General features: G+C 41.0%; 3 protein-coding genes across 13 annotated transcripts in view; all 3 read left to right on the forward strand.

The window, feature by feature from the left end:
- The window catches only part of ARMCX5 (armadillo repeat containing X-linked 5), a 38,725-nt gene extending 34,495 nt beyond the window's left edge, over positions 1-4,230 (forward strand). The window contains 1 exon segment of the mRNA XM_004781787.2: positions 3,979-4,230. Coding sequence (XP_004781844.2) covers positions 3,979-4,230 — 252 coding nt within the window.
- LOC101686872 (G-protein coupled receptor-associated sorting protein 2) overlaps positions 1-27,022 on the forward strand; it is a 140,251-nt gene that overhangs the window by 35,080 nt on the left and 78,149 nt on the right. For 3 of the 8 annotated variants that reach the window (XM_045085338.1, XM_045085335.1, XM_045085330.1), the window contains exon 3: positions 26,448-26,513. The exons of 4 other annotated variants lie outside the window; for them this stretch is intronic. The gene's annotated coding sequence lies outside the window, so the exon portion shown is untranslated. Of the gene's footprint in view, positions 1-5,716; positions 5,798-26,447; positions 26,514-27,022 lie in introns of those variants that run through there. One more of the 8 variants, XM_045085332.1, reaches the window with a different exon arrangement.
- GPRASP1 (G protein-coupled receptor associated sorting protein 1) lies at positions 5,128-11,357 on the forward strand. 4 transcript variants are annotated; one of them, XM_045085329.1, is made up of 3 exons: positions 5,128-5,173; positions 5,719-5,797; positions 6,521-11,357. In XM_045085329.1, exon 3 carries the CDS (start codon positions 6,843-6,845, stop codon positions 11,010-11,012), a length of 4,170 nt encoding a protein of 1,389 aa, XP_044941264.1. In that variant the 5' UTR covers positions 5,128-5,173; positions 5,719-5,797; positions 6,521-6,842; the 3' UTR covers positions 11,013-11,357. The 4 variants fall into 4 exon arrangements, with proteins under 4 accessions (XP_044941264.1, XP_044941263.1, XP_044941262.1 ...); XM_045085328.1 differs by lacking the exon at positions 5,128-5,173 and adding an exon at positions 5,937-6,207 and having other exon boundaries at positions 5,717-5,797; XM_045085327.1 differs by lacking the exon at positions 5,128-5,173 and adding an exon at positions 5,937-6,040 and having other exon boundaries at positions 5,717-5,797; positions 6,131-11,357.

Below are 27,022 nucleotides of genomic sequence, written 5' to 3' on the forward strand. Positions count from 1 at the left end.
TGGTTTTCAAGATATGTCTCCAAAGGCAAAGGAAACAAAAGCAAAAATAAACTTTGGGACTTCATCAAAATCAAAAGCTTTGCACAGCAAAGGAAACAGTCAAAAAAACAAAGAGGCAACCCATGGAATGGGAGGAGATATTTGCAAATGACAGTACAGACAAAAGGTTGATATCCAGGATCTATAAAGAACTCCTCCCTTTTTTTTTAAAGGGATTTAATCGGTCTTGGGCCCCTGCAGACCTACTCTGGTTCTGTTTGTTATTAGTTCTGGGGTGTCAGCTGATGCTGATCCCAACAATATCTCCTGGATGCAGTATCTTTAACTACTTGCGTCATTGCTTGACACAGGCCCCTGCTTGACACAGGCTCCTACTTAACATGAGAGACTCCATTTTGATCATTACATATCTTCATGTCTTCTGCCCATTTTTTAAGTGAATTATTTGGTTTTTAGATGTTGAGTGATATCAATTCTTTATATATTTTGGATACTAACCCATTATTAGATATATCATTTACAAATGTCTTTTCTCATTCTGTTTTGTTGATTGTTTCCTTTGCTGTGCAGAACCTTTTATGTTGATGTAGTCCCAATAGTTTGTTTTTCCTTTTGTTTCCCTTGCCGCAGGAGACCTCGCTAGAAAAAAATTGTTATGGCTGATGTCAAAGAAGTTTCTACCAGTGTTCCCTTCTAGGATTTTTATGGTTTTGGGTCTCACATTTAGTTCTTTAATCCATTTTGCACTTATTTATATATATGATGCACGAAAGTGGTCCAATTTCTATCTTTTGCATGTTGCTGTCGAGTTTTCCCAACACTATTTGTTGGAAACATTTTTTCCCACTCGATAATTTTACCTCCTTTGTTGAAGATTAATTGGCTATATAGTTATGGGTTTATTTCTGAGTTTTCTATTCTGTTCTATTGCTCTATGTGTCTATTTGTGTGCCAGTACCATACTCTTTTGACTACTACAGCCTTGTAATATAACTTGAAGTCCAGAATTATGATGTCTCCAACTTTGCTTTTCCTTTTCAAGGTTGCTTTGGATATTTGCAGCCTTTTGTGGTTACATATAAATTTTAGAATTCTTTGTTTTAGTTCTGTGAAAAAAATGCTGTTGTATTTTGGTAAGGTTTGTATTAGATGTGTAGATTGCTTTAGGTAGTATAGGCATTTTAACAATATTTGTTCTTCCAAGCCAGGAGCATGGAATTTCTTTCCATTTCTTTGTGTTGTCTTCAATTTCTTTCTTCAGTGTTTTATAATTTTCAGAGTACAGGGCTTTCACATCTTTGGTTAGGTTTATTCCTAGGTATCTTATTACTTTGGTGCAATTGTAAATGGGATTGTTTTCATAATTTCTCTTTCTTATGCTTCATTATTGCTGTATAGTAATGCTAGACTTCCATACATCGATTTTGTATCCTTTGACTTTACTGAATTTGTTTATCAGTTCTAATAGTTCTTTGTGTACTCTTTAGAGTTTTCTGTATAGTATGATGGATGTCTTTTGAAGTGGATGCCTTCGCAGTCAAAAGCTCAATGGCAACTACTTACCACTAAAGAAATTTAGATTTCAGAAGCTAGTCAGTGTTAGACGGATGCTAGTAGAGATACTGGGGAGTGAAATCTATGGCTGTTCCAATCAGACCAGAATTCATTTTAGAAGAAAGTAAATAGACTATTACTTGGCACCACAAAGACACAGATCAACATCCTGTTTCAAACCTTTACATACTCTCTAATATTAAAGATGGCACTTAAGTTATCTGATATATACACATTAAGTGCTAATACATACAGAGCTTAAAATAGGTCTTTTCTCAGTTTAATAAATATTAAACAGCAATGAGGTCTGTTCTGTAAATGGATTAAGAACAACTTGTCCAACAAAATTTCAGTCTCACAGTGTACTCTTTCAGTTGTGGTAGATCCACTCCCTGTTAGTAAATATCTCGGAATCAGTACTGGATCACCTTGAGAATTACCAGACAAAAGGGGTGCCTGGGTGGCTCAGTGGGTTAAGCCGCTGCCTTCGGCTCAGGTCATGATCTTAGGGTCGTGGGATCGAGTCCCACATCGGGCTCTCTGCTCAGCGGGGAGCCTGCTTCCCTCTCTCTATCTCTCTGCCTGCCTCTCTACCTACTTGTGATCTCTCTCTGTCAATTAAATAAATAAAATCTTAAAAAAAAAAGAATTACCAGACAACATTATGCAGGTATGACCATAAAATTCTAGGATAAAAATTTGAGTAAGAAAGAGACTACAAGTAAATGTAACCTCCACAGGAACAGAGATTTCTTTCACTTGTGTTTCTACTGTATCTCCAGTGCCTAGGATAAAGAAGGTACTCTTGGGTATTTCTTGAATGAATGAAAGGCACCAGAGAATTTAAGAAAGTGAAAGAACAGTTCAAGGAGGCAAGGAGATTCACACACACCCACAGGTCCCGGCAGAGCTCAGACTCCCTTCTTTAAGGCTGGCATTCACCCAAGAGTATATGCTGTGGAATAAAGAAAAAAATGATCCACAGTTCAGCTAAAGCCATTTAAACAGCACAGCAAAAGTAGCCCTCCTCTGATAATTGACATCCATCGTCAGTCCAGATATTGTATAGAATCATCTCCAGATGGTTCTTTATCACTTAAATATTGCACAGTTGTAATAAGTATTTAAATATAAGGGAAACCTAAAGGAAAATATATGAACATTCACGATAAGAATATAGTTCCTTTTCATCATCAAAACCATCAGTGATTTTCAGCAAATGGCAACTTTCTCTAAGATGAACCTAAAAGGCCATTGCAAAAGTCTCTTGTCTTTAGAAAACAGAGACAGGGGATTGCTGGAGAGGGTGGTTATAGGGGTAAGAGATGAGCCCCCAAATTGATCTTCCCAGGGGTTTAGGGCCAAGTAAAGTAAATCAAGGGGAATGGAATTTCAAGAAAAGATGGTGAGTAAATTTAGTTCCTACTGTTACTGTAACACATTACCGCATTCTTGGCAGCTTAAAATAACACAAATGTATTAGCTTAACAGCCTTGGATGTTGGGAACACAAAACGGACCTCACTGGTCTGAATTGAAGGTGACGGTCAGGCTTCATTTCTCTAAGGGACCCCGGGGCAGAATCTGCTTCATTGCCTATTCCAGCTTCTGTATGATTGAGGGACATTTACTCCGCCTATCATAGTGAAAGTGCCAGCACCTACCTGGGCCCCAGCAGGTTCATGCTCAACCACAGTCGTGCTTAAACGCGTTGCTCTGTTTGCCCCGTGGATCACAGAAAGGAAGGGCTCAAGACTAGAGGAAGGATGTAGGGGTAAAGGAATCAGAAGATTCAAGAACCCGCAAGCTCTGTCCTGGGGAAGTAGGTACATGATGGGGCCTTCTTCCAAAGAATGGCTGGGGAAACTAGACAGGCGTGTATGGCAGGAGGCTGAGATCCAAGCTGGTTCTAACCCCTGCCCACATCTCCACGCGGCCAAAGATCATGAGAGCTTGGATGTGACTGCGAGAGAAGACTTAATAGGACAGTTGAAGAGGAGCTAGGAGCCCGCCCGACCCCTGGCCATAGGGGCAACAGACAGGAAAGGGCCTAGGACCCAGGGCGGGTCCTGACAAGGAAAAAAGGCCCTCCTTGGGCAACTGTGGGGACTGCAAAACGGCAAAGCATGCTACCAGTTTAAATGAGCAGGGAGACAGCAGCGTGGCAGAAAGAATGGGCGCAGAGCAGGGGGGGTTGGTTTTCTCAGGGTCAAGGTGTAGGTCTGCCTTCCTTTAGAAAAGGCGCGGTGGTGAGGCCTCCGTGGGGGTCCTTCCCGCCCTCCTCCCTTCGGTGGCCCCGCGAAGCGATGAAGGAAGAAAGTGAGAGGGCCATCCACCCCAGAACCTCCAGGGTAGTCGGGCCTTAGGCCGCCTCTCCCCGCAGCCTGCTGTCCTGACAGCCCCTGGCCCACCCGCCTCCAATTAGGATGGTGGACGGAAGTGGGGACAGGGAGGCGGACAGACACTGAGCAGCCGGGGGGTTCTCACACACCGAGGGGCGGTTGATATCCATCCGCCGCTGTTCGCCACACACCTTCCCTCCCCGCCGCCCCCGACCTCTGGATCCCAGCCCCCACCGCCAACCGTCCCCGGGTCCCATAGGTTGCAGTGCCAGCAACGAGGGGGTGGTCGCCCGCGGAGGTCTGCAGAGGCGGGCTGCCGTGAGCCCGCCCCTTAGGCTCGGGCTCCTCCTGGCCCCGCCCCCTCTGGGTCGGAACTAGGGTGGGCCGGGGAGGGGGCGTCGAGCCCGTTCGCGCCGTATCCCTCCGCCCCCCTTCCCGACACCCTCGCCGCGAGCGTTTCGTGCCGCATCCTGCGCAGCCCCTGCCCAGTTTGGTGCAGCGGCGCGGGGGGCGGGACGCCTCTTTGCGATTCTGGCCGCACGCAAGGCGGTGGGAATCCGAGTGCAGAGCTCCGAGAGGAGGGGGAGGCTGACGACTTGCACCTTGAGCCTGTGAGGGCAAGTGGGTGTGTCGTGGGGGGAGGCGGGGGACCCCCACTGTCGCCTGGCTTACAGGCTGTCCGGACCCCAGACCCTGACAGCCTGGCAAGGAGGAAGCGACCCTGTCGTAGCTGGTCCCTGAGAGAGGTGCGCAACGCCGCGGGACCCCTGGCGAGGAGAGGCGGCGATTGGCCTGGGTCGGGTCCGGGGCACCGGGGCTGGCCGGAGAGGCTTCCTCGGATCCTCTGGAGGCGAACTGCGCCCGCCACTCCGCGGCCAGCTTTCCAGGCGCCCGCGACCCGCCGTCGACGGTGCCTGTACCGGCAGAGACCTGTGGCTGCGGGGGCGTGGTTGGCTCTGCTGCGGAAGAAATGGCGGAGCGGGAGCTGGGGTGTGGAGTGCCCAAGCAGGCCTCCGCGTTGGGGGGCGGGGCGGTCCGGAGCTCTATGCCCAGCTGGTGGGAGTGGATGCCCCTTGGAGTTGGCTGCTTCGGGCCCTGATTCTGGAAAGGGGCCTGTTGGGCCCCGCACCGGGGGTGTTATCCTTTCTACAGTTGCCTGGTTGATGCCAAAGCCTTCTCTCTGCGTGTTAGCTCTGGTGGTTTCCTCCTGCAGGTTGCATCTGTAGAGGAGAGGCTTGGGAAAAAGGAGGAGCGAGACAATGGCCTGGATTTCTGGAGGTGTGTGGCACTGGCGGGGGGGGGGGTTCGGGAAATGGGCAGCAGCCATTGAGTGGAAACCACCGGAATGGGGTGACTGGTGGGGGCAAGACAGGTCAGGCATCCAGGAATACCTTCCAAAATTCCCCTTTGTATTAGCTTTCTAAGCACTTTTCTTGCCTTACTCCTTCATCTCCACCCAAAATTCCTGCTACAATTGGGCTAGGACCTGAGGGTGAGACACAAGTCATAATTACAAGTGTCACTGCACATACTGTTTTGTGGAATATGCTGTGTTATTTCCATTTCTGTAGTACAAGGGAGCGTGAACACCTAGTGGTTAATTCTCATAATTGGAGAAAGGAGTAATGGGAAGAGTGTCATGTGAAGAGTTGTTATCCAGAACTGTGAAACAGAGGGCTAAATTGAATGTGAATATTTTATCAACAGGATCCTAAATGTTAGAAGATAATATGGATACTCTTATTTTTGGTGTTGGTCAGTTCACCAAGCACTCAGTTGCTACCATTATTTCCTGAATGTTTTACCTTTGTGTCTGTCCATAGACTTGCTTGAAGGCTGCTCATGTCTGTAAGGAAGGAGAGAGGAGGAGACTGGTTCAGATCTCTGGAGGTTTCTGTGAAGGTGGGTAAATCAGGAGAGCACTTTAGAGTAAGATCATGGCAAGTGTCTTTGATCCACGTGGGTCTGGGACCTCCTCCACGTCTCCTGTTTGCTGCCAGATTTACACACTGCCACAGCATCCCTTGTCCTTTTCTTGCAGGAGATACTAGGAATTTGGGGGTAGTTGTGAATTGCTCTGAAGGGAAGTAGAAGACCTGAGAGCAGGGACAAGGAGACAGGAAACAGACAAATGGAACTCTTATGGTAAGAGATACTTGCATCAGAGGTCAATGTGCCCTCTTACATATTTAGTAGTCAGGCTCCATTTTCTCCTTTATTATTACTTATTCCTAGGATATCCTCCAAGTTGCTTTAGGGTTTGACAACACGAATCAAGGGAAGAAGGGGAAAATCAGACGACATCCATATAGGTTGGTATGAGAGTAGGTACAGCTTTGGGTGGGGAAGTGGAAATCAACACTGGCCTAAGAGCTATTAGGGTACTTTGGGGGCTTCTAAACTTCTCCCATTGCTAACACTTACTAGTTTCATACCTGTTTTGTATCAGGCAAAGTAACATGGCAAACTCTGGGGTAAAACATGGGTGAAATGAGGATGACAAAAGACAGTCTAAGTACTCTCAACTGTCCTGCTAAACATTCAAAGTCCAGTCTCTGTGTGAATCTCTGCACAGAACAACACAATTAGAAGAGATTCAAAGCCCATGTCATTCTCTTTCCATAGATCCACCTCCAGTGGCAGCTCTGGTGGTGTTGGAATTGCTGCTGATCACTACCCTCAACAGGTCTGCACCCAGCCGGGAACATCCATCATCCCCCCAGCTTGGTTGTGCCTCCTCTGCACTTTGTGATATTGACTGAGGCTAGGCTTCAGAAGGAGGTTGATTGACTGATGGACTAGTGATTGATTCTAACCTTTGTTTCTAACTATACCACCTGAATCACTGAAAGATCAGAGTGTCAAGATACAGAACTGTGGGAGATCTGTGGTAGAGGCTGAGACTGGGGTGGGGTTACTTAACTAGGCCTCTTCTGTAACTTGTACCATGACTGGAGCTGAGATTGAACCTGCTGCCCAGGCAAAGCCTGAAAAGAAGGCTGGAGAAGGGGTTGGGGGTGGGGCTGAAAGAGAGAATGAAATCCCATTGGTGGTCACACCCAAGGTTAGGACCCAGGCACAGGTAATTCCTGGGGTAAGGCCTAAATCTGATGCCATGGTAGTAGGTGGTGCAAGGCCCAGAGCTGAACCTGTGGGAGTAGGTGCAATGCATCCAAAGCCTGAGGCCAAGGCAATCCCTGGGTCAAGACCCTCAGATAAGGCCCATTCTTGGGCCCAAACTGAGTTTGATAGTAAAGCAATGTTGAAGACAGGGGGAGTGTCCCAGACCAATACCATAGCCTGGCAACTGGTCAGTACTGAGTCTGGGTCAGCGGCTAAATCTAAGACATTATCTATGGATAGGGAACTGATCAGTGTGGATACTGAGTCCTTTTCTGGCACCAAGGTCAAGTACCAATCAGGAAAACAGCCTTTGTTTGGGTCAGAGGAGAAGACCAATGTTGGGTCCTGGTGGTGCCCCAGGCCTACATCCAAACAAGAGATCTCTCAGAAGTATGATTTCAGTTGGGCGGACAGATCCTCTATGAGTTCCTGGTTCTGGAGTGGAGAAGAAGTCAATACAAAGTTTCATCCTAGAGGCAGGGTAAAGGCCAGTTCCAGATCGAGGCGCATAGCTAGAGAAGAGGCCATGTTTAGGCCCACTATCAATCAGGAGTACTATATCTTGTCTAGTTCTGGCTCTGAGGATGAATCTTTTAAGACATCCGGGCTCTGGGCCAGAGAAAAGACTAATACCTGGTCCAGGCCCAAGGAGGAAATCAATAACAGGTCCAGGTTTAGGTCCAAGAAAGAAATCTCTGAGTCCAGTTCTGGATCTGGATGTGAAGACAATGTGAAGTCCTGGTTCTGGGCTAAGGAGGAAGCCAAATCCAGGTCCAAACCCAGAATCAGGAAAGGGGCCAATGTCAGGGCGAGGCACAGGGCAAAGCAAGAAGCTTCCATTGATTTTGTTTCTGGATCTGTAGATGTAGTCAAAAAAGAGTCCTGGTTCTGGCCTAGAGAAAAGGCTGATAATTTGTCAAAGCCCAAGTCCAAGAAAGAGGCCAGGACCAGAATAACAGCAAAGGAAAAGGTGAAAACTAAGGCCAGAGCCAGGGCCAGGAAAGAAGCCAAGTCTGAGGAGGAGTTCCTCCTTGGGAACTGGTTCTGGGCTACAGAAGAGTCCAGTGTAGTTGGTGGGTCCAGTGTCAAGTACAGTTCTCAAGGGGAAGATGAGTCAGTTGTTGGCAGTTGGTTCTGGACTGAAGAAGAAGCCAGTATGAGGACTGATGCCAGCAGTAAATCCAGACCAAGGGCTGAGGAAGAGTCTGCTGGTAATTCCATGCTTGGTTCTGGGGAAAATATCAGTATGGAAACTGGGTCTGAGGCTACCTTCAAATCTGTGGTAGCATATGATAAAGGAAAGGTCATTGCTGGTTCCTGCTTCTGGGCAAGTGAAGAAATCAACCTAGAGGCTGAGGAAGAGACCATCTTTGGTCCCTGGTTTTGGGTCAGTGATGAGACCAGTGTAGAAGCTGATGTTAGAGCCAGCTGTGCATCTAGGCCAAGGTCTGAGGAAGAAGAGGTCATTGGTCCCTGGTTCTGGGATAGAAAGGTCGATACAGAGGCTGAGTTTGGAGAAGAAGCCAGTCCAGAAGATGAAGAAGAGACAATATTCGGGGAGTGGTTTTGGGCTGGAAACCAGGCCCAGATAGATTCTGGGGTTAAAATCAGCTGTGACACCATGCCAGGAGCTGAGGAGGAGCCCATTATTGGGTCATGGTTCTGGGATGGAGTAGAAGCTTATATAGGAACTGAGGTCAGCAACAAGTCTAGTCTGAAGGACAAGGAAGAGGTTATTCTGTCATCTTGGTTTGGGACCACAGAAGAGGTCAGTATGCAGTATGGAGCTGGTGCCAGATGTAAATTTATGGCATGGGCTGAAGAGATGAATAATGAGTCTTGCTTCTTGGGTGAAGATGATCCCTGCATGTATACTGCCAATGGAGGCAGCTGGAAGTTAAGGCCAGAGGAGGAACAGGACAGTGTTGATTCATCATTCTTGTCCAGAAAATACACAAGCCCAGAGATCATTATAGGGCCCTGGTTATGGGCTACAGAAGAGGTCACTATAGATGATGGGACTGGAGAAGAGGCCAAGGCACTAATGGAGGAGGAGACCGTGATCACATCCTGGTTCTGGAAAGGAGATAAAACCAGTAGAGAGGCTACAGACAGAGAAGAATCCAAGCCAGATGCTGAGGAGCAGGACATTATTGATTCTTGGTTCTGGGCTGGGGAAGAGGACAGGCTCAAGACAGCAGCTGAGGCTAGAGAAAAGGACAGGCTGGCAACTGAGAAGGAAGCTATTGTTGGGTCCTGGTTCTGGGCCAGGGAAGAGATCATTAGGAAAGAGACTGGCTTTTGCAATAATTCCAGTCCAGAGGCCAAAGAGGAGGAAGCCACTGTTGGGTCTTGGTTCTGGGCTGAAGAAGAGGCCAATTTGGAGGCAGGAGCCAGTTTTGAGTCCATGCCAGTGACTGAGGAAGAGGAAATCATTGTTGGGTCCTGGTTTTGGGCTGAAGAAGAAGACAGTACAGAGTTTGGGCCTCAGGCAGTAGAAGAGAGCAGGTCAAACACTGAAGAAGAAATCATTTTTGGATCCTGGTTCTATGCTGCAAAGGAAGTCAGTGCAGAAGCAGAGAAATGCTGTGCATCTCAGCCAGAGGATGATGAGATAATTGTTGAGTCCTGGTTCTGGTCTGAAGAGAAGGACATTAATGAGACTGGAACTGTTGTTACCTGTGAGTCCAGGCTAGAAAACAAGGAAGGGACAGTTGTTGGGTCTTGGTTTGGAGCTAAAGATGAGGCCAATAACAGGAATGGGTATGGGACCAACTATGAGACCAGGAGAGTAGCTGAGGAGGATGAAGCCATAGTGGGGTCCTGGTTCTGGGCAGGAGATGAGTCCCATTTTGAATCAAATCCTAGGCCTGTGTTCAGGGCCATTCCCAGGTCTAAGTGTTCATTTGAGCAGGAGCCTGATGCCTCACACAGGCCCCAGACCTGGGAAGAGGTCACCATTCAATTCAAGCCTGGTCCATGGGGTAGGGTTGGCTTCCCATCTCCAATCCCCTTTAGATTTCCAAAAGAGGCAGCATGTCTGTTCTCTGAAATGTTTGGAGAAAAGCCCAAGCACATGGAACTTAACACAGGAGGGGAAGAGCAGGAATCTTTGCTTCAGCCTGAACCTGAGTTCCTATTTCAGTATGATCCATCCTATAGGTCAGTCAGGGAAATTCGGGAGCATCTTAGAACCCGAGAGAGTGCGGAGCCTGACAGTTGGTCCTGCAGCTGCATACAATGTGAGGTCAAAATTGGTTCTGAAGAGTTTGAAGAACTCCTTTTATTAATGGACAAAATCCGAGATCCTTTTATTCATGAAATCTTTAAAATCACAATGGGTATGAGAAGTGCTTCTCAATTTACCCGAGATTTCATTCGGGATTCAGGTGTTGTCTCACTTATTGAAACTCTGCTCAATTATCCTTCCTCCCGAGTTAGGACAAGTTTTTTGGAAAATATGATTCGTTTGGCTCCACCTTATCCAAATCTAAACATGATTCAGACATATGTGTGTCAGGTGTGTGAAGAAACCCTTGCTTACAGCTTAGATTCCCCTGAACAGCTATCTGGAATAAGGATGGTTAGACATCTCACTACAACTACTGACTACCACACACTAGTTGCCAAGTATATGTCTGGATTTCTCTCCTTGTTAGCTATGGGCAATACCAAAACAAGGTTTCATGTTCTGAAAATGCTAATGAATTTGTCTGAAAATCCTGTCATGACAAAAGAACTACTCAGTGCTGAAGCAATGTCAGAATTTATGAGCTTTTTTAAAAGGAAAGAGACGAATGACAATATTCAAGTTGTTCTAACAATGTTTGAGAATATTGGTAATAACATCAAAAAGGAGTCAGTGTTGTTCCCTGATGATGATTTCAGTCTTGAGCCACTTATTTCTGCATTCCATGAAGTTGAGGAATTTGCTAAGGAACTGCAAAGCAAGACAGATGGTCAAAAGGACCCTGAGGCAGACCAAGAAAATTAGTATGATTAATCACTTGCCTTTGCCCTTATGTTCCTAAGTTAACAATTCCTTGAATAATGTTTTGATTTACATAGTTGGTTCTGTGTTGTAATGTACATCTTTGTTGCCAACATTGACTTTGCCCAACTCTGTATGAGCTGAATCATTATTCTGATGCCAAATGAAAATTAGAACTGAAAGCACATTTGTTGATATTTTCATTTTTGTCCAGATTGTGACACTTAGTATTTAAGCCAAAGTGAACTGAGCCATCAAAAGTAAGCCAGTTACCCTTACGATTATTCTAGTGTATTGAGGTCTATTTGAGGAGTATTTGTGTTTTTAATAAAGTTGTGTTAAAGTTGTCAGAAGTCACCCTTCTTGAACTTAAAATATAGATGCAAATCTAACACAGGAACACACGTAGGTAATTAATGCATAAATACTATGCTCCTTGAAAAAGCTTTTTCCTAATAACTTGGAATGCAGAGGTTACCATGGGCTGCTACTCAGGGCATGCCTCAGAGAAAAAGGACCCAATTAAGTTGGGCTCTGGAACCTTTAAAAAAGACTGGGTGGTATGAAGAAAAGCCTGGAGTTGAGAAAGGTGTTTCCATGGGAATGAGTTATCCAGTCAGCCTGGAGTGGTTAAAGGATATAGAGGATGAGGTAAGTTTTGGAGAGCTGAGAAGTTGCATTTTGCAGCTCAAAGTATGGGAGTTTCTTTGATACTGCCTAAAAATTAAAAGAATAAGAGGAAAGTAGGCAATAACTGAGTCAGGAAAACCATTTGTTCAGGGTGGTGCCTATGGAAAATGTTACAGTAATACCATACAGCCACTAAAAGTGATGATGTAAGATTTTTAAATTGAATTAAGAAAAGCTCTGATGCTTTATTTGGTGAAATAAGCAAGATTGGTATACAAGGAAACTATAACTCTATTATGAAAGTAAATGTGTGTGAGTGGACCAAGTTTATGCAAGCTTATATTTGATGATGGGGAAAAATCGTATCAAAGGAATAAATAATTCTAAGAGACTACAATTTCAAAAAAAAAAAAAAAAACTAGCTTGCCAAATAAAAATACATAAGTTAAAGGGAATAAACTTTAAAATTACCAGAGCTCCTGAATCATACCACAGGTTTTTCACATTCAAAAATGTAATATATATTCAGACAGGAGTAAAAGTCAGGCATATAGTTGTTTTGGATGGAGGGTAGAGGATGAAGGTGAGTGCAGGTTAAGGGGAAATACAAAGTTGTTTGTTTGTTTTTTCCAGGAAGATAACCAGACATGCTGACCCTGTTATTTTTTTGCTTGTCTAAGAATGCAAAGTGTTTTGGTTTTTTTCTTACCCGACTCTGGTATTCAAGGTTTATGGAAGCAAGGCAAAGTGGCAGTTTTGCTTGCCTTCAGAAACCACAAGCATTAACAGGGATGGTCCTGGTAGTGGGCATTGGAGTTTAAGCTTGTCTTACTTATCAGTATTTTTCAAGGTCGATTGGTGTATCTGTGTGTGTGTGTGTGTGTGTTAATATGTTGTCCGAGTATCATACAGAATAATAAAAATCAGTTTGTCTCCAAACTCCTCATCGAATATTCCTCACCAGCCCTGTGCTCCTAACAGAGCAGGGCCCAGGTCTAGCGCTAGGGCTGGGAGCTCTGGCTCCAAATCCAGCCTTCCTTCAGCTCTCTATCTTCACCAGAGACCAAAGCTTCAGATTCTTCTAGCAAGTATCTCCACTTCAGGGGCAGAAGATTCTGCCTTTCATGCTGCAGGGCTGCAGCAGGCAAGCTGACTGCATGGTCATGTGAGGCTCGTGGTGGCTCACATGAGGGGGCTCTCTCCTGGGCAAACACAGAGGTGTGCCGCACGGAAAAGGGGCGGGAATGACGTGCACTTGACTAGTGAGACACTGCCGTGGGAGGGTGGTAATGCGTTGTGGTGGGTGGGTGGGTGTCTCCGCATGCTGAGCTAACCTGGAAAGGAATGTCTTGAGCCATCAGAATTAACAGCATTTGTTGGTAGAGGGCAGAGCCCCTCGGCCTATTGCCAGCGTCTTAGCTGGGGTCAGTCTTTCTCCTGAGATCTCAAGAGGCAGGAAGTAATCCTGAGGGAGGCAACACGTGGAGTGAAGCAGCGGTTGCTGTTGGAGGAAGTGGGTGCGAGGCCTGGAAATGGCATCTGTGGGAGGTGGTGGCTGAGACTAGGTGTGGGTGCAGGGAGTGCCCCCGACCCTCCTCTCTGCTCTCTCCTTCCTTTTAAACATCCCTGCCCCACTCCCAGCCTCCCTGCCCAGCTCCATGCGACACTGTTTTTATTTGTGGGGTGGGAGTTAGACACACGGAGGAAATTGGCTTCAGGGGTACCCAGAGAGAAGAAACAGTGAAATGGCGATTTCTGCACACCAGTGGCGTTTTTCTGAAAAGGCAGGGATGGGAACTGATAAGGTATGTGACCCTCATTACCACTCCCTTTGTCTCACCTAGTTGGCACTCTTTGTTGTCTGTCTTTCAAACGGTGGGGATGGCTAAGCTCAATACTGGGGGAGAATTGGAGTGGACAAGACTGACTTACTCCAAGGCTCCAGCTGCTTGGAGACGCGAGAGGAATTAAGCTCAATCTCGCCAGCTCTGTGAGAGGCAACACACTTAAGAGGAAGGACCCTAGATGCTTTGGGCCCTTCACATAGGATTTCTCATTAGTATTACAGCAAGATTCTCAACTCCCAAGAGGATCCCTGGATCTCATCTCAGGCAGCAGCATTCTGGGTGTCTGCCCTGGATATGAGGTTCTGAAAGGGCCTAGTCCCATCGTATCCCTCCCCATACACACAAACATAGCTCCCTCCCATATAAGGATACAAGGGTCACTGCTCTACCTGCCATATCTGAGGTCCTTTCCTTTTCAGTCTTGAACTTTAAAGGAAGGTCTTTCTAGGAACCACCTACAGAAAATGGTTTATGGATGGTCTCACAGGTTACCCTCTGGGGACCTTTCCTCGTTTTTATTTTCTGGCCAAAGCATTAGACTTCATGATTTACGGTGAACCACTGTGGCACTGCCTTATTTGTGTTGATCCCTTTTGGTCAGAGCCCACTGTGAAATAGCCACAGGATATCAACCTCTTTTTTTTTTTTTTTTTTTAAGGAAAATATAGTTAGGAAAATAAATTTTACTAATCCCTCTAATCTATTTGCATATTTTACAGACTTGAAGCCAGTTGATACATAGATACCTTTCTCATTTTTTACAGCTGAATAACACTTCCTTTTGTCACTACTCTAATTTGTTCAGTCACACTATATGTAGATATTTATTTCTAATATTTTGCTGTTATAATTAGTGCTGGACAGATAACCTCATGCAAATATATTTTTGTGTGGTTAGAGGTCTGTTTTCAGGGTAGATTCCTAGAAATGGGGATAGTGAATCCTGGAAGTGGGGATGGATGATATGCATGTGCAGTGTAGTTTTATTAGGTATTCTCAAATACCCTCTAAAGGGGTATTACACATTTGGACACTCAACAGCAATGTAGGAGAGTTTCTGTTTCGCTACAACCTTGTCAATCAACTTATCCTTTTGATATTTGTAGACTAGTTAGTGATGTCACCTCTCTCATTCCTAATGTTAGTAATTGGGTTTTCCCTTTTGTCTTCTTTATCCTTTTAATAAATTACTAATAATTAATTACTAATTACTAATTAGTATATCTATTAATTACTAATAATAAAATCCCACCAAGGGCCAGCCGTGCAAGCAGACCTTTATAAGGCTAGCAAATTCAGGTCTGTCATATTAACTCTTCTACACATATGGTAAATGGTGTTGGAATAATTACCTAGGCATTTGGGAAAACAAAGTTAGACCTTGATACACATAAGCAAATTCCAGGAAATCTAGGTGTCTTAAATTTTTTTTTTTTTGGTATCTTAAATATTTTAAAAGGAATGGGTGAGTGAAGAAGAAGAAACACTCATTTATCTAGAATGAAGTTGGCTTGTGTTTTGTAGAGGAAAATGGACATGGTTTCTTTCCACATAATACCAGTATCATTTATTAAATAATCTGCCTCTACTCCAACAATTCCTAATGTCTCTTTTGTAGTGTATGGAATTGGTTTTGTATGTTTCTGAGGTAAATGCTCCCTGGTGTTAGAAATATACAGGATTGCTTATTGCAGCTTATAATAACCATGTGGGTTATCTGGAATGTTATATCCATTATTCACATCTGTGATCAGACTACTCCAGTTAATTTTTATCATTTTACCTTATCTTTAATATAATAGCATTATATTGATTGGGGCTGAGAGGTACTGAAATTCTCATATAACTCCTTTGAAACTCTTGGAATTTCAAAATGGAAAATATTTTGGCCAGGTCAAAGAATACGTCTCTGTGTTGCCAAAGCTAGCTCATTGTCTTTCATGCGGGCTTTCATGTTGGTGCTCATTACCTAGATGACTTTTTAAAGAATCCACAATATCTCTGCCTCAACCATACCAGCTCAGAAGTTTAATTTCCTCATACAAAAAAATAGCATCCATTTATATATGGTGCGCTCATAATTAATAAAATCACAAGGTTTATATAGAATCCAGAGTGTCAGTTTACTAATTTGTACAGGGTAATAACAACATCAAAGGAAAGGAAATAATATTATCCATTGGATCCTCCTACTGTATGTACACCTATAGGAAATTAAAATCAAAACCAGAAGGTCAATTAAATTGAATTTAGAAGTAAATACTTTTCATATATATTTAAATGTGTGAAAGTTTGTTTTAAGTTTGGAAGGGAAGATTACTTTTATTTTAAATTTTAACTTAAATTTTATTTAAATTTAATATATTAAATTTATTAATAATTATTAATTATGGTTATTAATAATATTTAAAAGATCATTTATAAATCATAAATTTTAAATTATGAAAATATATGAAAAATTATAAAATTATTTATAGTTATTTAAATTAATAATTTAATTTATTAGATTTAATTTGAATTTTAAATTAATTTTTAAAAATTTTTTTAAATTTATTTTCAGCATAACAGTATTCATTATTTTTGCACCACACCCAGTGCTCCATGCAATCCATGCTCTCTCTAATACCCACCACCTGGTTCCCCAACCTCCTACCCCCTGCCGCTTCAAACCCCTCAAATTGTTTTTCAGAGTCCGTAGTCTCTCATGGTTCGCCTCCCCTTCCAATTTTCCCCAACTCCCTTCTCCTCTCTAACTCCCCTTGTTCTTCATGCTATTTGTTATGCTCCACAAATAAGTGAAACCATATGATAATTGACTCTGTCTGCTTGACTTATTTCACTCAGCATAATCTCTTCCAGTCCCGTCCATGTTGCTACAAAAGTTGGGTATTCGTCCTTTCTCATGGAGGCATAATACTCCATAGTGTATATGGACCACATTTTCCTTATCCATTTGTCTGTTGAAGGGCATTTTGGTTCTTTCCACAGTTTGGCGACCGTGGCCATTGCTGCTAGAAAAATTGGGGTACAGATGGCCCTTCTTTTCACTACATCTGTATCTTGGGGTAAATAACAAGTAGTGCAATTGCAGGGTCATAGGGAAGCTCTATTTTTAATTTCTTGAGGAATCTCCACACTGTTCTCCAAAGTGGCTGCACCAACTTGCATTCCCACCAACAGTGTAAGAGGGTTCCCCTTTCTCCACATCCCCTCCAACACATGTTGTTTCCTGTCTTGCTAATATTGGCTATTCTAACTGGTGTAAGGTGGTATTTCAATGTGGTTTTAATTTGAATCTCCCTGATGGCTAGTGATGATGAACATTTTTTCATGTGTCTGATAGCCATTTGTATGTCTTCATTGGAGAAGTCTCTGTCCATATCTTCTGCCCATTTTTTGATATGATTATCTGTTTTGTGTGTGTTGAGTTTGAGGAGTTCTTTATAGATCCTGGATATCAACCTTTTGTCTGTACTGTCATTTGCAAATATATTCTCCCATTCCCTGGGTTGCCTCCTTGTTTTTTTGACTGTTTCCTTTGCTGTGCAGAAGCTTTTGATCTTGATGAAGTCCTAAAAGTTTATTTTGGCTTTTGTTTCCTTTGCCTTTGGAGACATATCTTGAAAGAAGTTGCTGTGGTTGATATCGAAGAGATTGCTGCCTATGTTCTCCTCTAAGATATTGATGGATTCCTGTCTCACGTTGAGGTCTTTTATCCATTTTGAGTTTATCTTTGTGTATGGTGTAAAGAATGGTCAAGTTTAATTCTTCTACATATAGCTGTCCAGTTTTCCCAGCACTGTTTATTGAAGAGACTGTCTTTTTTTCCCACTGTATATTTTTTCCTGTTTTGTCGAACATTATTTGCCCATAAAGATATCAAGATACATCCAGGAAGAATCAAAACAACTTTCCTCGCCCACACTGAGAATTTATAACCACTCTTCCATCTTTTTCTTCCACCAGTGTTTCTGTGTTTTTGTGTTTGTCCTGATAGTATATAAATAGTACACTTGGGGTTCTTTGGAACAAGGTTCTTCCTTTATTTGCATATATATATAATTTCTCATGTCCTATACTTTTATCAGTCTTTTTGTTTGTTTTTGTTTGTATACTTCATAAATCTTATCTTGGGGCCTATTTGGGCTGAACCTTCTCTTTTATCTTCCCTTTCTTTCCTGTCTCTCTCTCGCTCTTTTTTTTTCTTTTTCTTTTCTTTTTTCTCTCGTTTGGGTGAGGCATCCTGATTGCTCAGAAGTGTTCCAGGGTGCACCTTGACTGCACCATGGTTGATACATCCAGCTACATCTGTTCAGTCATCTCTCACCAAAATCACTAGGAGGAGGAATGCCCAACAGAAGAAAAATACAGAGGATGGACCTTCTGCAACAGAGCTACCGGCTATCAACATAGACAATATGTCAGAAAGAGAATTCAGGCTAACCATTATCCAGGCAATAACTAGGTTGGAGAATCCCATGGATGACCAAAAGGAATTGATTAGGGCCAAACTGAAAGCGACCAGAGATGATGTTCACAATGTTAGGGCAGAGCTAAAAGCTACCAGGGCTGAGGTTCACAATGCTCTCAATGAGTTCCAATCTAATTTAAATTCTCTCAAAGCTAGGGTAACTGAGACAGAAGATAGAATTAGTGATCTGGAGGACAAACAGAGAGAAAGGATCAGGAGGAAGCCTGGAACAAACAGCTTAGAAACCACAAAAACAGAATCAGGGAAATAAATGATGCCATGAAACGTTCCAACGTCAGAAGTATTGGAATCCCGGAAGGGGGGGAGAAAGAAAGAATTCTAGAAGATATAGTGGAACAAGTTCTTCATGAAAATTTTCCCAATCTCGCGAATGGAGCCAGCATTCATGTACTAGAGGCTAAAAGGTCTCCACCCAAGATTATACATTCCAAAAAAACAGAAGGCACATGATAGTCAAATTGAGGAATCATAATTGTAGGTATAATCTCTTAAAAGCCGCTCTGACAAAGAGGCTCCTTACTTACAGAGGAAAGCCCATCAGAATAACGTCAGACTTGTCCACAGAGACCTGGCAAGCCAGAAAGGGCTGGCAAGTTATATTCAGGGCACTAAATGAGAAGAACATGCAGCCAAGAATACTTTATCCAGCAAGACTTACATTCAAAATGAATGGAGAGATAAAGAGTTTCCAAGAGCAGCAAGGCTTAAGACTATGCAACCACCAAGCTAACACTGCAGGAAATAATTTATTTTATTTTTCAAAATTTCTCCTCCTTCATTGAGATATAATTGAAAAAATCATTGCGCAAGTTTAAGGTGAACAATGTGATTATTCAATATACATATATATTGTGAAATGATTAACACAAATAGGTTAGTTGACATCATCATCTCCTGTAGTTATCATGTGTGTGTGCATGTGCACATACACAAACTTCAATTTACAATACAGTTAACTCCACTCATCAGGATGTATGTTAGATACCCAGGACTGAATCATCTTATAACTGCAAGTTATTAACTCTTTGAACTCATCTCCCCATTTCTCACACCTACCTGGCAACTACTTATTTTGTTTCTATGAGTTTGACTTTTTTTACTTACATTCCATACATAAGTGAGAACGTACGGTATTAGTCTTTCTCTGATTTCTTTCACTTAGCATAATGCCCTCAAGTTCCAGCTATGTTGTCTCAGATGCCAGGATTCTCTTTTGTCTCATGGCTGAATAATATTCTATTTTAAAAGTATTACATTTTCTTTATTAATTTATCCATCAGTGCATAATTAGGTAGTTTCTATGTCTTGGCTCTTGTGAACAATACTGCAAAGGAACATGGGGGTGCAGATATCTTTTTGAGATAGTGATTTCCTCTCCTTAGAAAATATACCCAGAAATTGGACTTTGGAGTCCTATGGTAGTTCTATTTTTAATTTTTTGAAAAGCATCCACACAGTTTTCCACAGTGACTGTTCCAATTTACATTCCCAGCAACAGTGCAGAAGAGTTTCTTCACATTCGTGGCAACAGGTGTTATCTCTTGCTTTTTGATAATAGCCATTCTAACAGGTGTGAAGTGAGATCTCATTGTGGTTTTGATTTGCATTTCCCTGATGATTAGTGGTGTTGATTATCTTTTCAAGCACCTGTTAGCCATTTGTATCTCTTCTGAGGAAAATAGTCTATTCAAGTCCTTTGTCCATTTTAAAATCAGATGATGATGATGATTACTATTCAGTTGTATGATTTTCTTATGTATTTTTTATATTAACCCCCTTTAAGATATTTGGTTTGCCAATATTATCTCCCATTCTGTAGGTTGCCATTTCATTTTATTGATCATTTATTTTGCTGTGCAGAAGTTTTTTTAGTTTGATGTTGTCCTACTTGTCTATTTTTGCTTTTGTTCCTTCTGACTTCAGCATCATATAAAAAAAAAAGTTGCTAAGACCAGTGCCATGGAGCTTTTTTCCCTTTGTTTTCTTCTAGGAGGAAGTATCAGGTATGACATTTAAGTCTTTAATCCATTTTGAGTCCATTTTTGTTAATGGTGTAAGATAGGGGTCAACTTTCATTTGTTTGCATGTGAATATCCGGTTTTCCCAGCAGTTTATTGAAGGCAATGTCTTTTCCCCACTGAGTATTCTTGGCACTCTTGTCAACTGTTATCTTACCATATATTTGTGAGATTATTTTTGGGATCTCAGTTCTGTTCCATTTTTCTATTTGTATGATTTTATGATAATACCTTAGTGTTTTGAGTATATATCTTTGTAATAAAGTTTGAAATCAGGAAGTGTGATTTCTCCAGCTTTATTCTTTCTCAAGATGGCTTTGGCTATGTGAAGTCATCTGTGGTTTCACACGAACTTTAGGATTTTTTTTTTCTATTTCTGTTAAAATTCCAATGGAATTTTGATAGGGATTACATTTAATCTATAGATCACTTTGGGTAGTGTTGACATTTTAACAATACTAATTATTCTGATGAATGAACAGAAAATTTTTGTATTTCTTCAATTTCTCTTATCAATATTTTCTAGTATTTGTACAGATCTTTCACCTGCTAAAATTTATCCCTATTTTTTTGTTATTGATGCTATTATAATTTGGGATTGTTTTCTTTATTTCTTTTTCAGATACTTTCTTGTTAGTATAGAGAGTCACAACTGGGGTCACCTGGGTGGCTCAGTCAGTTAAGCATCTCCCTTTTAGCTCGGGTCTTGATGCCAGGGTCCCAGAATCAGTTCCCACATCAGACTCCTTGCTCAGCGGGAAGCCTGCTTCTCCCTCTCCCTTTGTCTCTTGCCTCTCTCCCAGGCTTGTGCTCTCTCTTTCTCTCTCTCTCTCTTAAATAAATAAATAGAATGTTTAAGAAAAAAAAAAGCAAATGAATTTTTTCAGTGTTGATCTTATATTCTAAAACTTTACTGAATTTGTTCCAACAGTTTTTGGTTGAGTCTTTAGGATATTTTTATTTTTATTGTTTCTAAGTAGGCTCCATGCTGGGGCCCAAACTCACAACCCTGAGATCAAGACCTGAGCTGAGGTCAAGAGTAGAATGCTTAACTGACTGAGCCACCCAGGATTTTTTGAATATAAGGTTATTTTAAATGCAAACACAAATAAGTGTACTTATTCCTTTCCAAATTAGATGCCTTTTCTTTCTTTTTTAAAATTGACACACAGAGTTACTTACATTAATTTCAGGTGTACAACATAATGATTCAACATCTCTGTATGTTATGCTATGCTCACAAGTACAGCTACTATTTGTCACCATACAAATCTATTACAATACCATTGACCATATTTCCTATCCTGTACATTTTATCCTTGTCACCTATTCCTTCCACAACTGGAAGCCTGTACCTCACACTCCCCTTTGCCCATATTCTCCTTTCCCCCTGGCAACCATCAGTTTGTATTATGGGTCTGTTTCTGCTTTTTGTTTTTATTCATTCATTTTTAGATTCCATAGATAAGCAAAGTCATATGATATTTGTCTTTGCCTTACTATACTTGCATAATGCCATGTAGGTCCATCCATGTTGCAGATGTCAGGATCTTATTTTTTATGGCTGAATAGTATTCCATTGCATACATACTACATTTTCTTTATGCATTCACCTATTGATGGATACTTGGGTTGCTTCCATATGTTGGCTATTATAAATAATGCTGTGATAAACATAGGGATGCACATATCTTTTCAAGTTCGTGTTTTTGTTTTCATTAGGGAAATGCCCAGTAGTAGAATTACTGGATCATAAGGTAATTCTATTTTTAATTTCTTGAGGAGCTGCCATACTGTTTTCAACAGTGGCTGTGCCAATTTACATCCTACCAACAGTGAACAATGGTTCCTTTTTCTCCACATCTTCACCAGCATTTGTTATTTCTTATCTTTTTTTATTCTAGTCATTTTGACAGGTGCAAAGTGATATCTCATTGTGGTTTTGATTTGCTTCTCTCCGGTGAGTAGTGATGGTAAACATCTATTCATATATCTGTTTTCCATATGCGTGTCTTCTTTGGAAAATGTGTATTCAGGTCCTCTGCTCATTTTTAATTGAATTATTTGTGGGTTTTTTTGGTGTTGAGTTGTAGAAGTTCTTTATATATTTTGGATATTAACTCTTTATTGGGTATAAAATTTGTAAATATCTTCCCCCATTCAGTAGGTTGTGCTTTTGTTTTGTTGATGGATTCCTTCACTGGGCAAAAGCTTTTTATCTTGGTAGTCCCAATAGTTTTATTTTTGCTTTTGTTTCCCTTGCTTGAGGAGACATATCTTGGAAAATGCTGGTAAGGCCAATATCAAAGGAATTACTGCCTATGTTTTCTTTTAGGAGTTTTATGTTTTCAGTCTCACATTTAGGTATTTAATCTATTTTTTTTTTTTTTGTAAATGGAATAAGAAAGTGGTCCAGTTTCATTTTTTTGCATGTAGGTTCCCAGTTGTCCCAGAACCTTTTATTAAGAAGATTGCCTTTTCCCCATTGCACAGTCTTACCTTTTTTGTTATAGAGTAATTGACCATATAAGCAATCTCTGGGCTCTCTATTGTGCTCCATTGATTTCTGTGTCTGTTTTTATTCCAGTACCATAGTATTTTGATTACTTAGCTTTCTAGTATATCTTGAAATCTGTGATTGTGATACCTACAGTTTTGTTCCTCTTTCTTAAGATTGCCTTGGCTATTTGGAGTCTTACATTTTTTCATACAAACTTTAGTATTATTTGTTCCAGTTCTGTGAAAAGTGCACTTGGTATTTTTTTTAAGATTTTATTTATTTATTTGACAGAGAGATCACAAGTAGGCAGAGAGGCAGGCAGAGAGAGAGAGAGGAGGAAGCAGGCTCCCCACTGAGCAGAGAGCCCGACGTGGGACTCGATCCCAGGACCTTGAGATCATGACCTGAGCCGAAGGCAGTGGTTTAACCCACTGAGCCACCCAGGCGCCCCTGCACTTGGTATTTTGATAGAGATTGCACTGAATCTGCAGATTGCTTTGGGTAGTGTAGACATTTTAACAATATTAATTTTTCCAATCCATGAGCATGGAATAATTTTCCATTTGTTTATGCCATCTTGAATTTCTTTCATCAGTATTTTACTTTTTGCAGAGGACAGGTCTTTCACCTTCCTGGTTAAGTTTATTCCTAGGTATTGTATTGTATCGTATCGTATCGTATCGTATTTTGGTGCAATTGTAAATGGAATTGTTTTCTTAATTTCTCTTTCTGCTACTTTGTTATTAGTATATGGAAATGCAACCATTTAGTGTGTATTTATTTTGTACCTCATGACTTTACTGAATTCATTGATTACTTCTTTTTTTTTTAAGATTTTATTTAATTATTTGACAGACAGAGATCACAGGTAGGCAGAGAGGCAGGCAGGGAGAGAGGAAGGGAAACGGGCTCTCTGCTCAGCAGATGTGGGGCCCAATGCTCAATCCCAGGACCCTGGGGTCATGACCTGAGCCAAAGGCAGAGGCTTTAACCCACTGAGCCACTCAGACGCCCCTCATTGATTACTTCTAATAGTATTTTTGGTGGAGTCCTTAGAGTTTTCCATGTATAGTATCATGTCGTCTGCAAATACTGACAGTTTTATTTCTTCTTTACCAGTTTAGACACCTTTTATTTCTTTTTCTTTTGTGCTTACTATGACTAGTATTTTCAGTACTTTGTTGAATTAAAGTAGTGAAGATGTACATCCTTATCTTTTTACCTGGTGTTAGAGGAAAAGCCCTCAGTTTTTCACCATTGAGTATGATGTTAGCTCTGGGTCTGTCATATATGGCCTTTATTATGTTGATGTATGTTCCTTCTAAATTCAGTTTGTTGAGAGTTTTTATCATGCATTGATGTTGATTTTTGTGAAATGCTTTTTCTGCATCTATTGGGATGATCATATGACTTTTAAATATTTTGTTTATTTAACAGAAAGAGATCATAAGTAGACAGAGAGGTAGGCAGGGGGTGGGGGGGAAGCAGGCTTCCTGCTGAACAGAGAGCCTGATGCGGGGCTTGATCCCAGGGCCCTGGATCATAACCTGAGCCAAAGGCAGAGGCTTAACCCACTGAGCCACCCAGGAACCCCTAATCATATGATTTTTCTTCTTTTTTAATGTGGTGTATCACATTGATTTGCAAATATTGATCCAACCTTGCATTCCCAGAATAAATCCCATTGGGTTGTAGTGAATGATACTTTTTTTTTTTTTGAGAGAGAGCGCATGAGTGGGATGGGGGAGGGGCAGAGGGAGAGAGAGAATCCCAAGCAGGTTCCACACCCAGCATGTAGCTTGATGTGGGACTCCATCTCACGACCCTGAGATCATAACCTGAGCCAAAATCAAGAGTCAGACTCTTAACCAACTGAGCCACCCAGGTGTCCCAGTGAATGATCCTTTTAATGTAATGGTGAATGTGGTTTCCTAATATTTTGTTGAGGATTTTTATGGATACCTTTTATTTCTTTTTCTTGCCTATTTTCTCTGGTTGGGACTTTAGTGCTTTGTTGAATAAGACCAGTGAAAGTGGGCACCCTTGTCTTAGTCCTGTTCTAGAGGAAAAACTTTACATTTTTCACCATTTTGCATAATGTTAGCTATGAGATATATATAATATATATATATTATATATATATATACCTATACTGTACCCAGTCCCTTGATATTTTATCATGAAAAGCTGTTGAATTTTAGAAAAAAATTTTTCTTCATCTACTTAAATTATATGATTTTTATTCTTCATTCTGTTAAGGTGGTGTTATCTCATTGATTTGCACATGGCAAACCATCCTTTTACCTCAGGATTAAATCCCACTTGATTGTGCTGTATAGTTTTTTAGATGTGCTGTTGAATTCAATTTGCAAGTATTTTGTTGAGAATATTTGTATGTATATTCATCAGAGATATTGGCCTGTAATTTTATTTTCTTGTAGTGTCATTCTCTGGCTTTGGTATGAAGGTGATGCTGGCCTCATAAAATGAGCTTGGGAGTGTTTGCTTCCCCAAGTTTTTGAAGGGTTGCATTAATTCTTCCTTAAACATTTGGTAAATTCACCAGTGAAGTGGCACCTGGATGGCTCAGTCGTTAACATCTGCCTTTGGCTTAGGTCAGGATCGCAGGGTCCTAGGATCGAGCCCTGCATCAGGCTCCCTGCTTGGTGGGAAGCCTACTTCTTCCTCTCCCACTCCTCCTGCTTGTGTTCTCTCTCTCTCTCTCTCTCTCTCTCTCTCACTCACTGTCAAATAAATAAAATCTTTTTAAAAAATTTCACCAGTGAATTAATCTGGTACTGCGTTCTCCTTGGTTGAAAGGTGTCAGATTACTGATTCAGTCTCCTTACTTATTACTGGTCAGTTCACATCTGTTCACAGACCATTATTATTATTGGTCATGTTCTATTTCTTCATGATTCAGTCTTGGTAAGTTGTATGTTTGTAGGAATTATGTGTTTCTTCTAAGTCACTCAATTTGTTGGCTTATGATTATTCATAGTGATATCTTATAGTCCTTTGTAGTTCGGTGGTATCACTTGTAATATCTTTTCTTTCACTTATACTTTTATTTATTGAGTCTACTCTCTTTTTTTCTTGGTTAGCCTAGCCAAACGTTTGTCAGTTTTGCTCATCCTTCAGAAAAACCTAATTCTTATTCTTCTTGATATTTTCTCTTGTTTTCCTTTCTTCATTTCATATATTTCTGCTTAATTTTTTTATTATTTGCTCCTTTCAGCTAATTCTGGGCTTAATTTGTTCTTTTTCTAGTTCTATGAGATATGTTAGGTTGTTTATTTGAGGTCTTTCTTTTTTCTTAAAATTGGCATTAATAGCTATAAACCTCAGTCTTAGAAATACTTTTGTTGCATCCCATAAGTTTTAGTACGTTGTGCTTCTATTTTCATTGATGTCAACGTTTTTTTAATTTCTTCTTTGAGTCATTGTTTATTTGGGAGTGTGTTTAATGTCCATGTGTTTGTGAATTGTCCAGTTATCCTTCTGTTATTGATTTCTAGTTTCATACAGTTGTAGAAAAAGATTATTGGTATAATTTCAGTCATTTTGGATTTGTTAAGACTTCTTTTATAGTCTAACATGTTCACTTGTGAAGAATGTGTATTTTGCTGCTGTTGAATATAATATTCTTTATATGTCCGTTAGGCCCATTTTGTCTGACAGTGCTGTCAAATCTGATCTTTGCTTTTTGATTTTCTCTTTGGATGATACATCCATAATTAAGATGGTATTGATATCATCTACTATTATTGTGTTGCTTCTCCTTTGAGTTCTGTTAGCATTTGCTTTATGCATTAAGGTGTTCCAATGTTGGTGCATAAATATTTGCCATGATTACATCTTCTTTATTAATTGACCACTTTATCATTATATAATGATTATATTTGTCTCTTGTGACCTCCTTTAACTTAAAGCTTATTTTATCTTATACAGGCATCTCCTGCTGTCTGAAATTGGTGTTATGCCTCTTCACTTATACAAAAGACCTGCATTAGTAAAGTAAGAGATGTTTTTCATAAAAGTGAAAATCCTCTTCAGATTTCTTTCCATTAGTGAAAACAGATACTAATATAGTTCTTTCATAAAAGCAAAATGGCTAGCACAAAAAATAGATACATAAATCAATAGAACAGACAAAAGAACACAGAAATAAGCCCACAACTATAAACTCAATCTTTGACAAAGGAGGAAAAATATGCAATTGGGAAAAAGGGTCTCTTTAAACAAATTGTGTTGGGAAAAATGGACAGCAATAGGCAAAAGAATGAAATTGAACCACTTTCTTACATCATACACAAATATAAACTCAAAATGGATGATAGACCTAAATGTGAGACAGGAAACCATTACAATTCTGGAAGAGAGTTCAGGCAATAATTCCTCTGACATCAGCTGTAGCAACACTTTTCTAGCTATGTCTCCTAAGTCAAGGGAAATAAAAGTAAAAATAAATTATTGGGAATACATTGAAATAAAAAGCTTCTGTACAGTGAAGGAAACAATCAACA

The sequence above is a fragment of the Mustela putorius genome, unplaced genomic scaffold, assembly GCF_011764305.1.
Source record: "Mustela putorius furo isolate JIRA1106 unplaced genomic scaffold, ASM1176430v1.1 tig00000842_pilon_pilon_pilon, whole genome shotgun sequence".
Lineage (NCBI taxonomy): Eukaryota > Metazoa > Chordata > Mammalia > Carnivora > Mustelidae > Mustela > Mustela putorius.

Coding starts and splice junctions, on each gene's coding strand:
- GPRASP1 (XM_045085329.1), top strand. CDS start 6,843: ATGACTGGAGCTGAGATTGAACCTGCTGCCCAGGCAAAGCCTGAAAAG.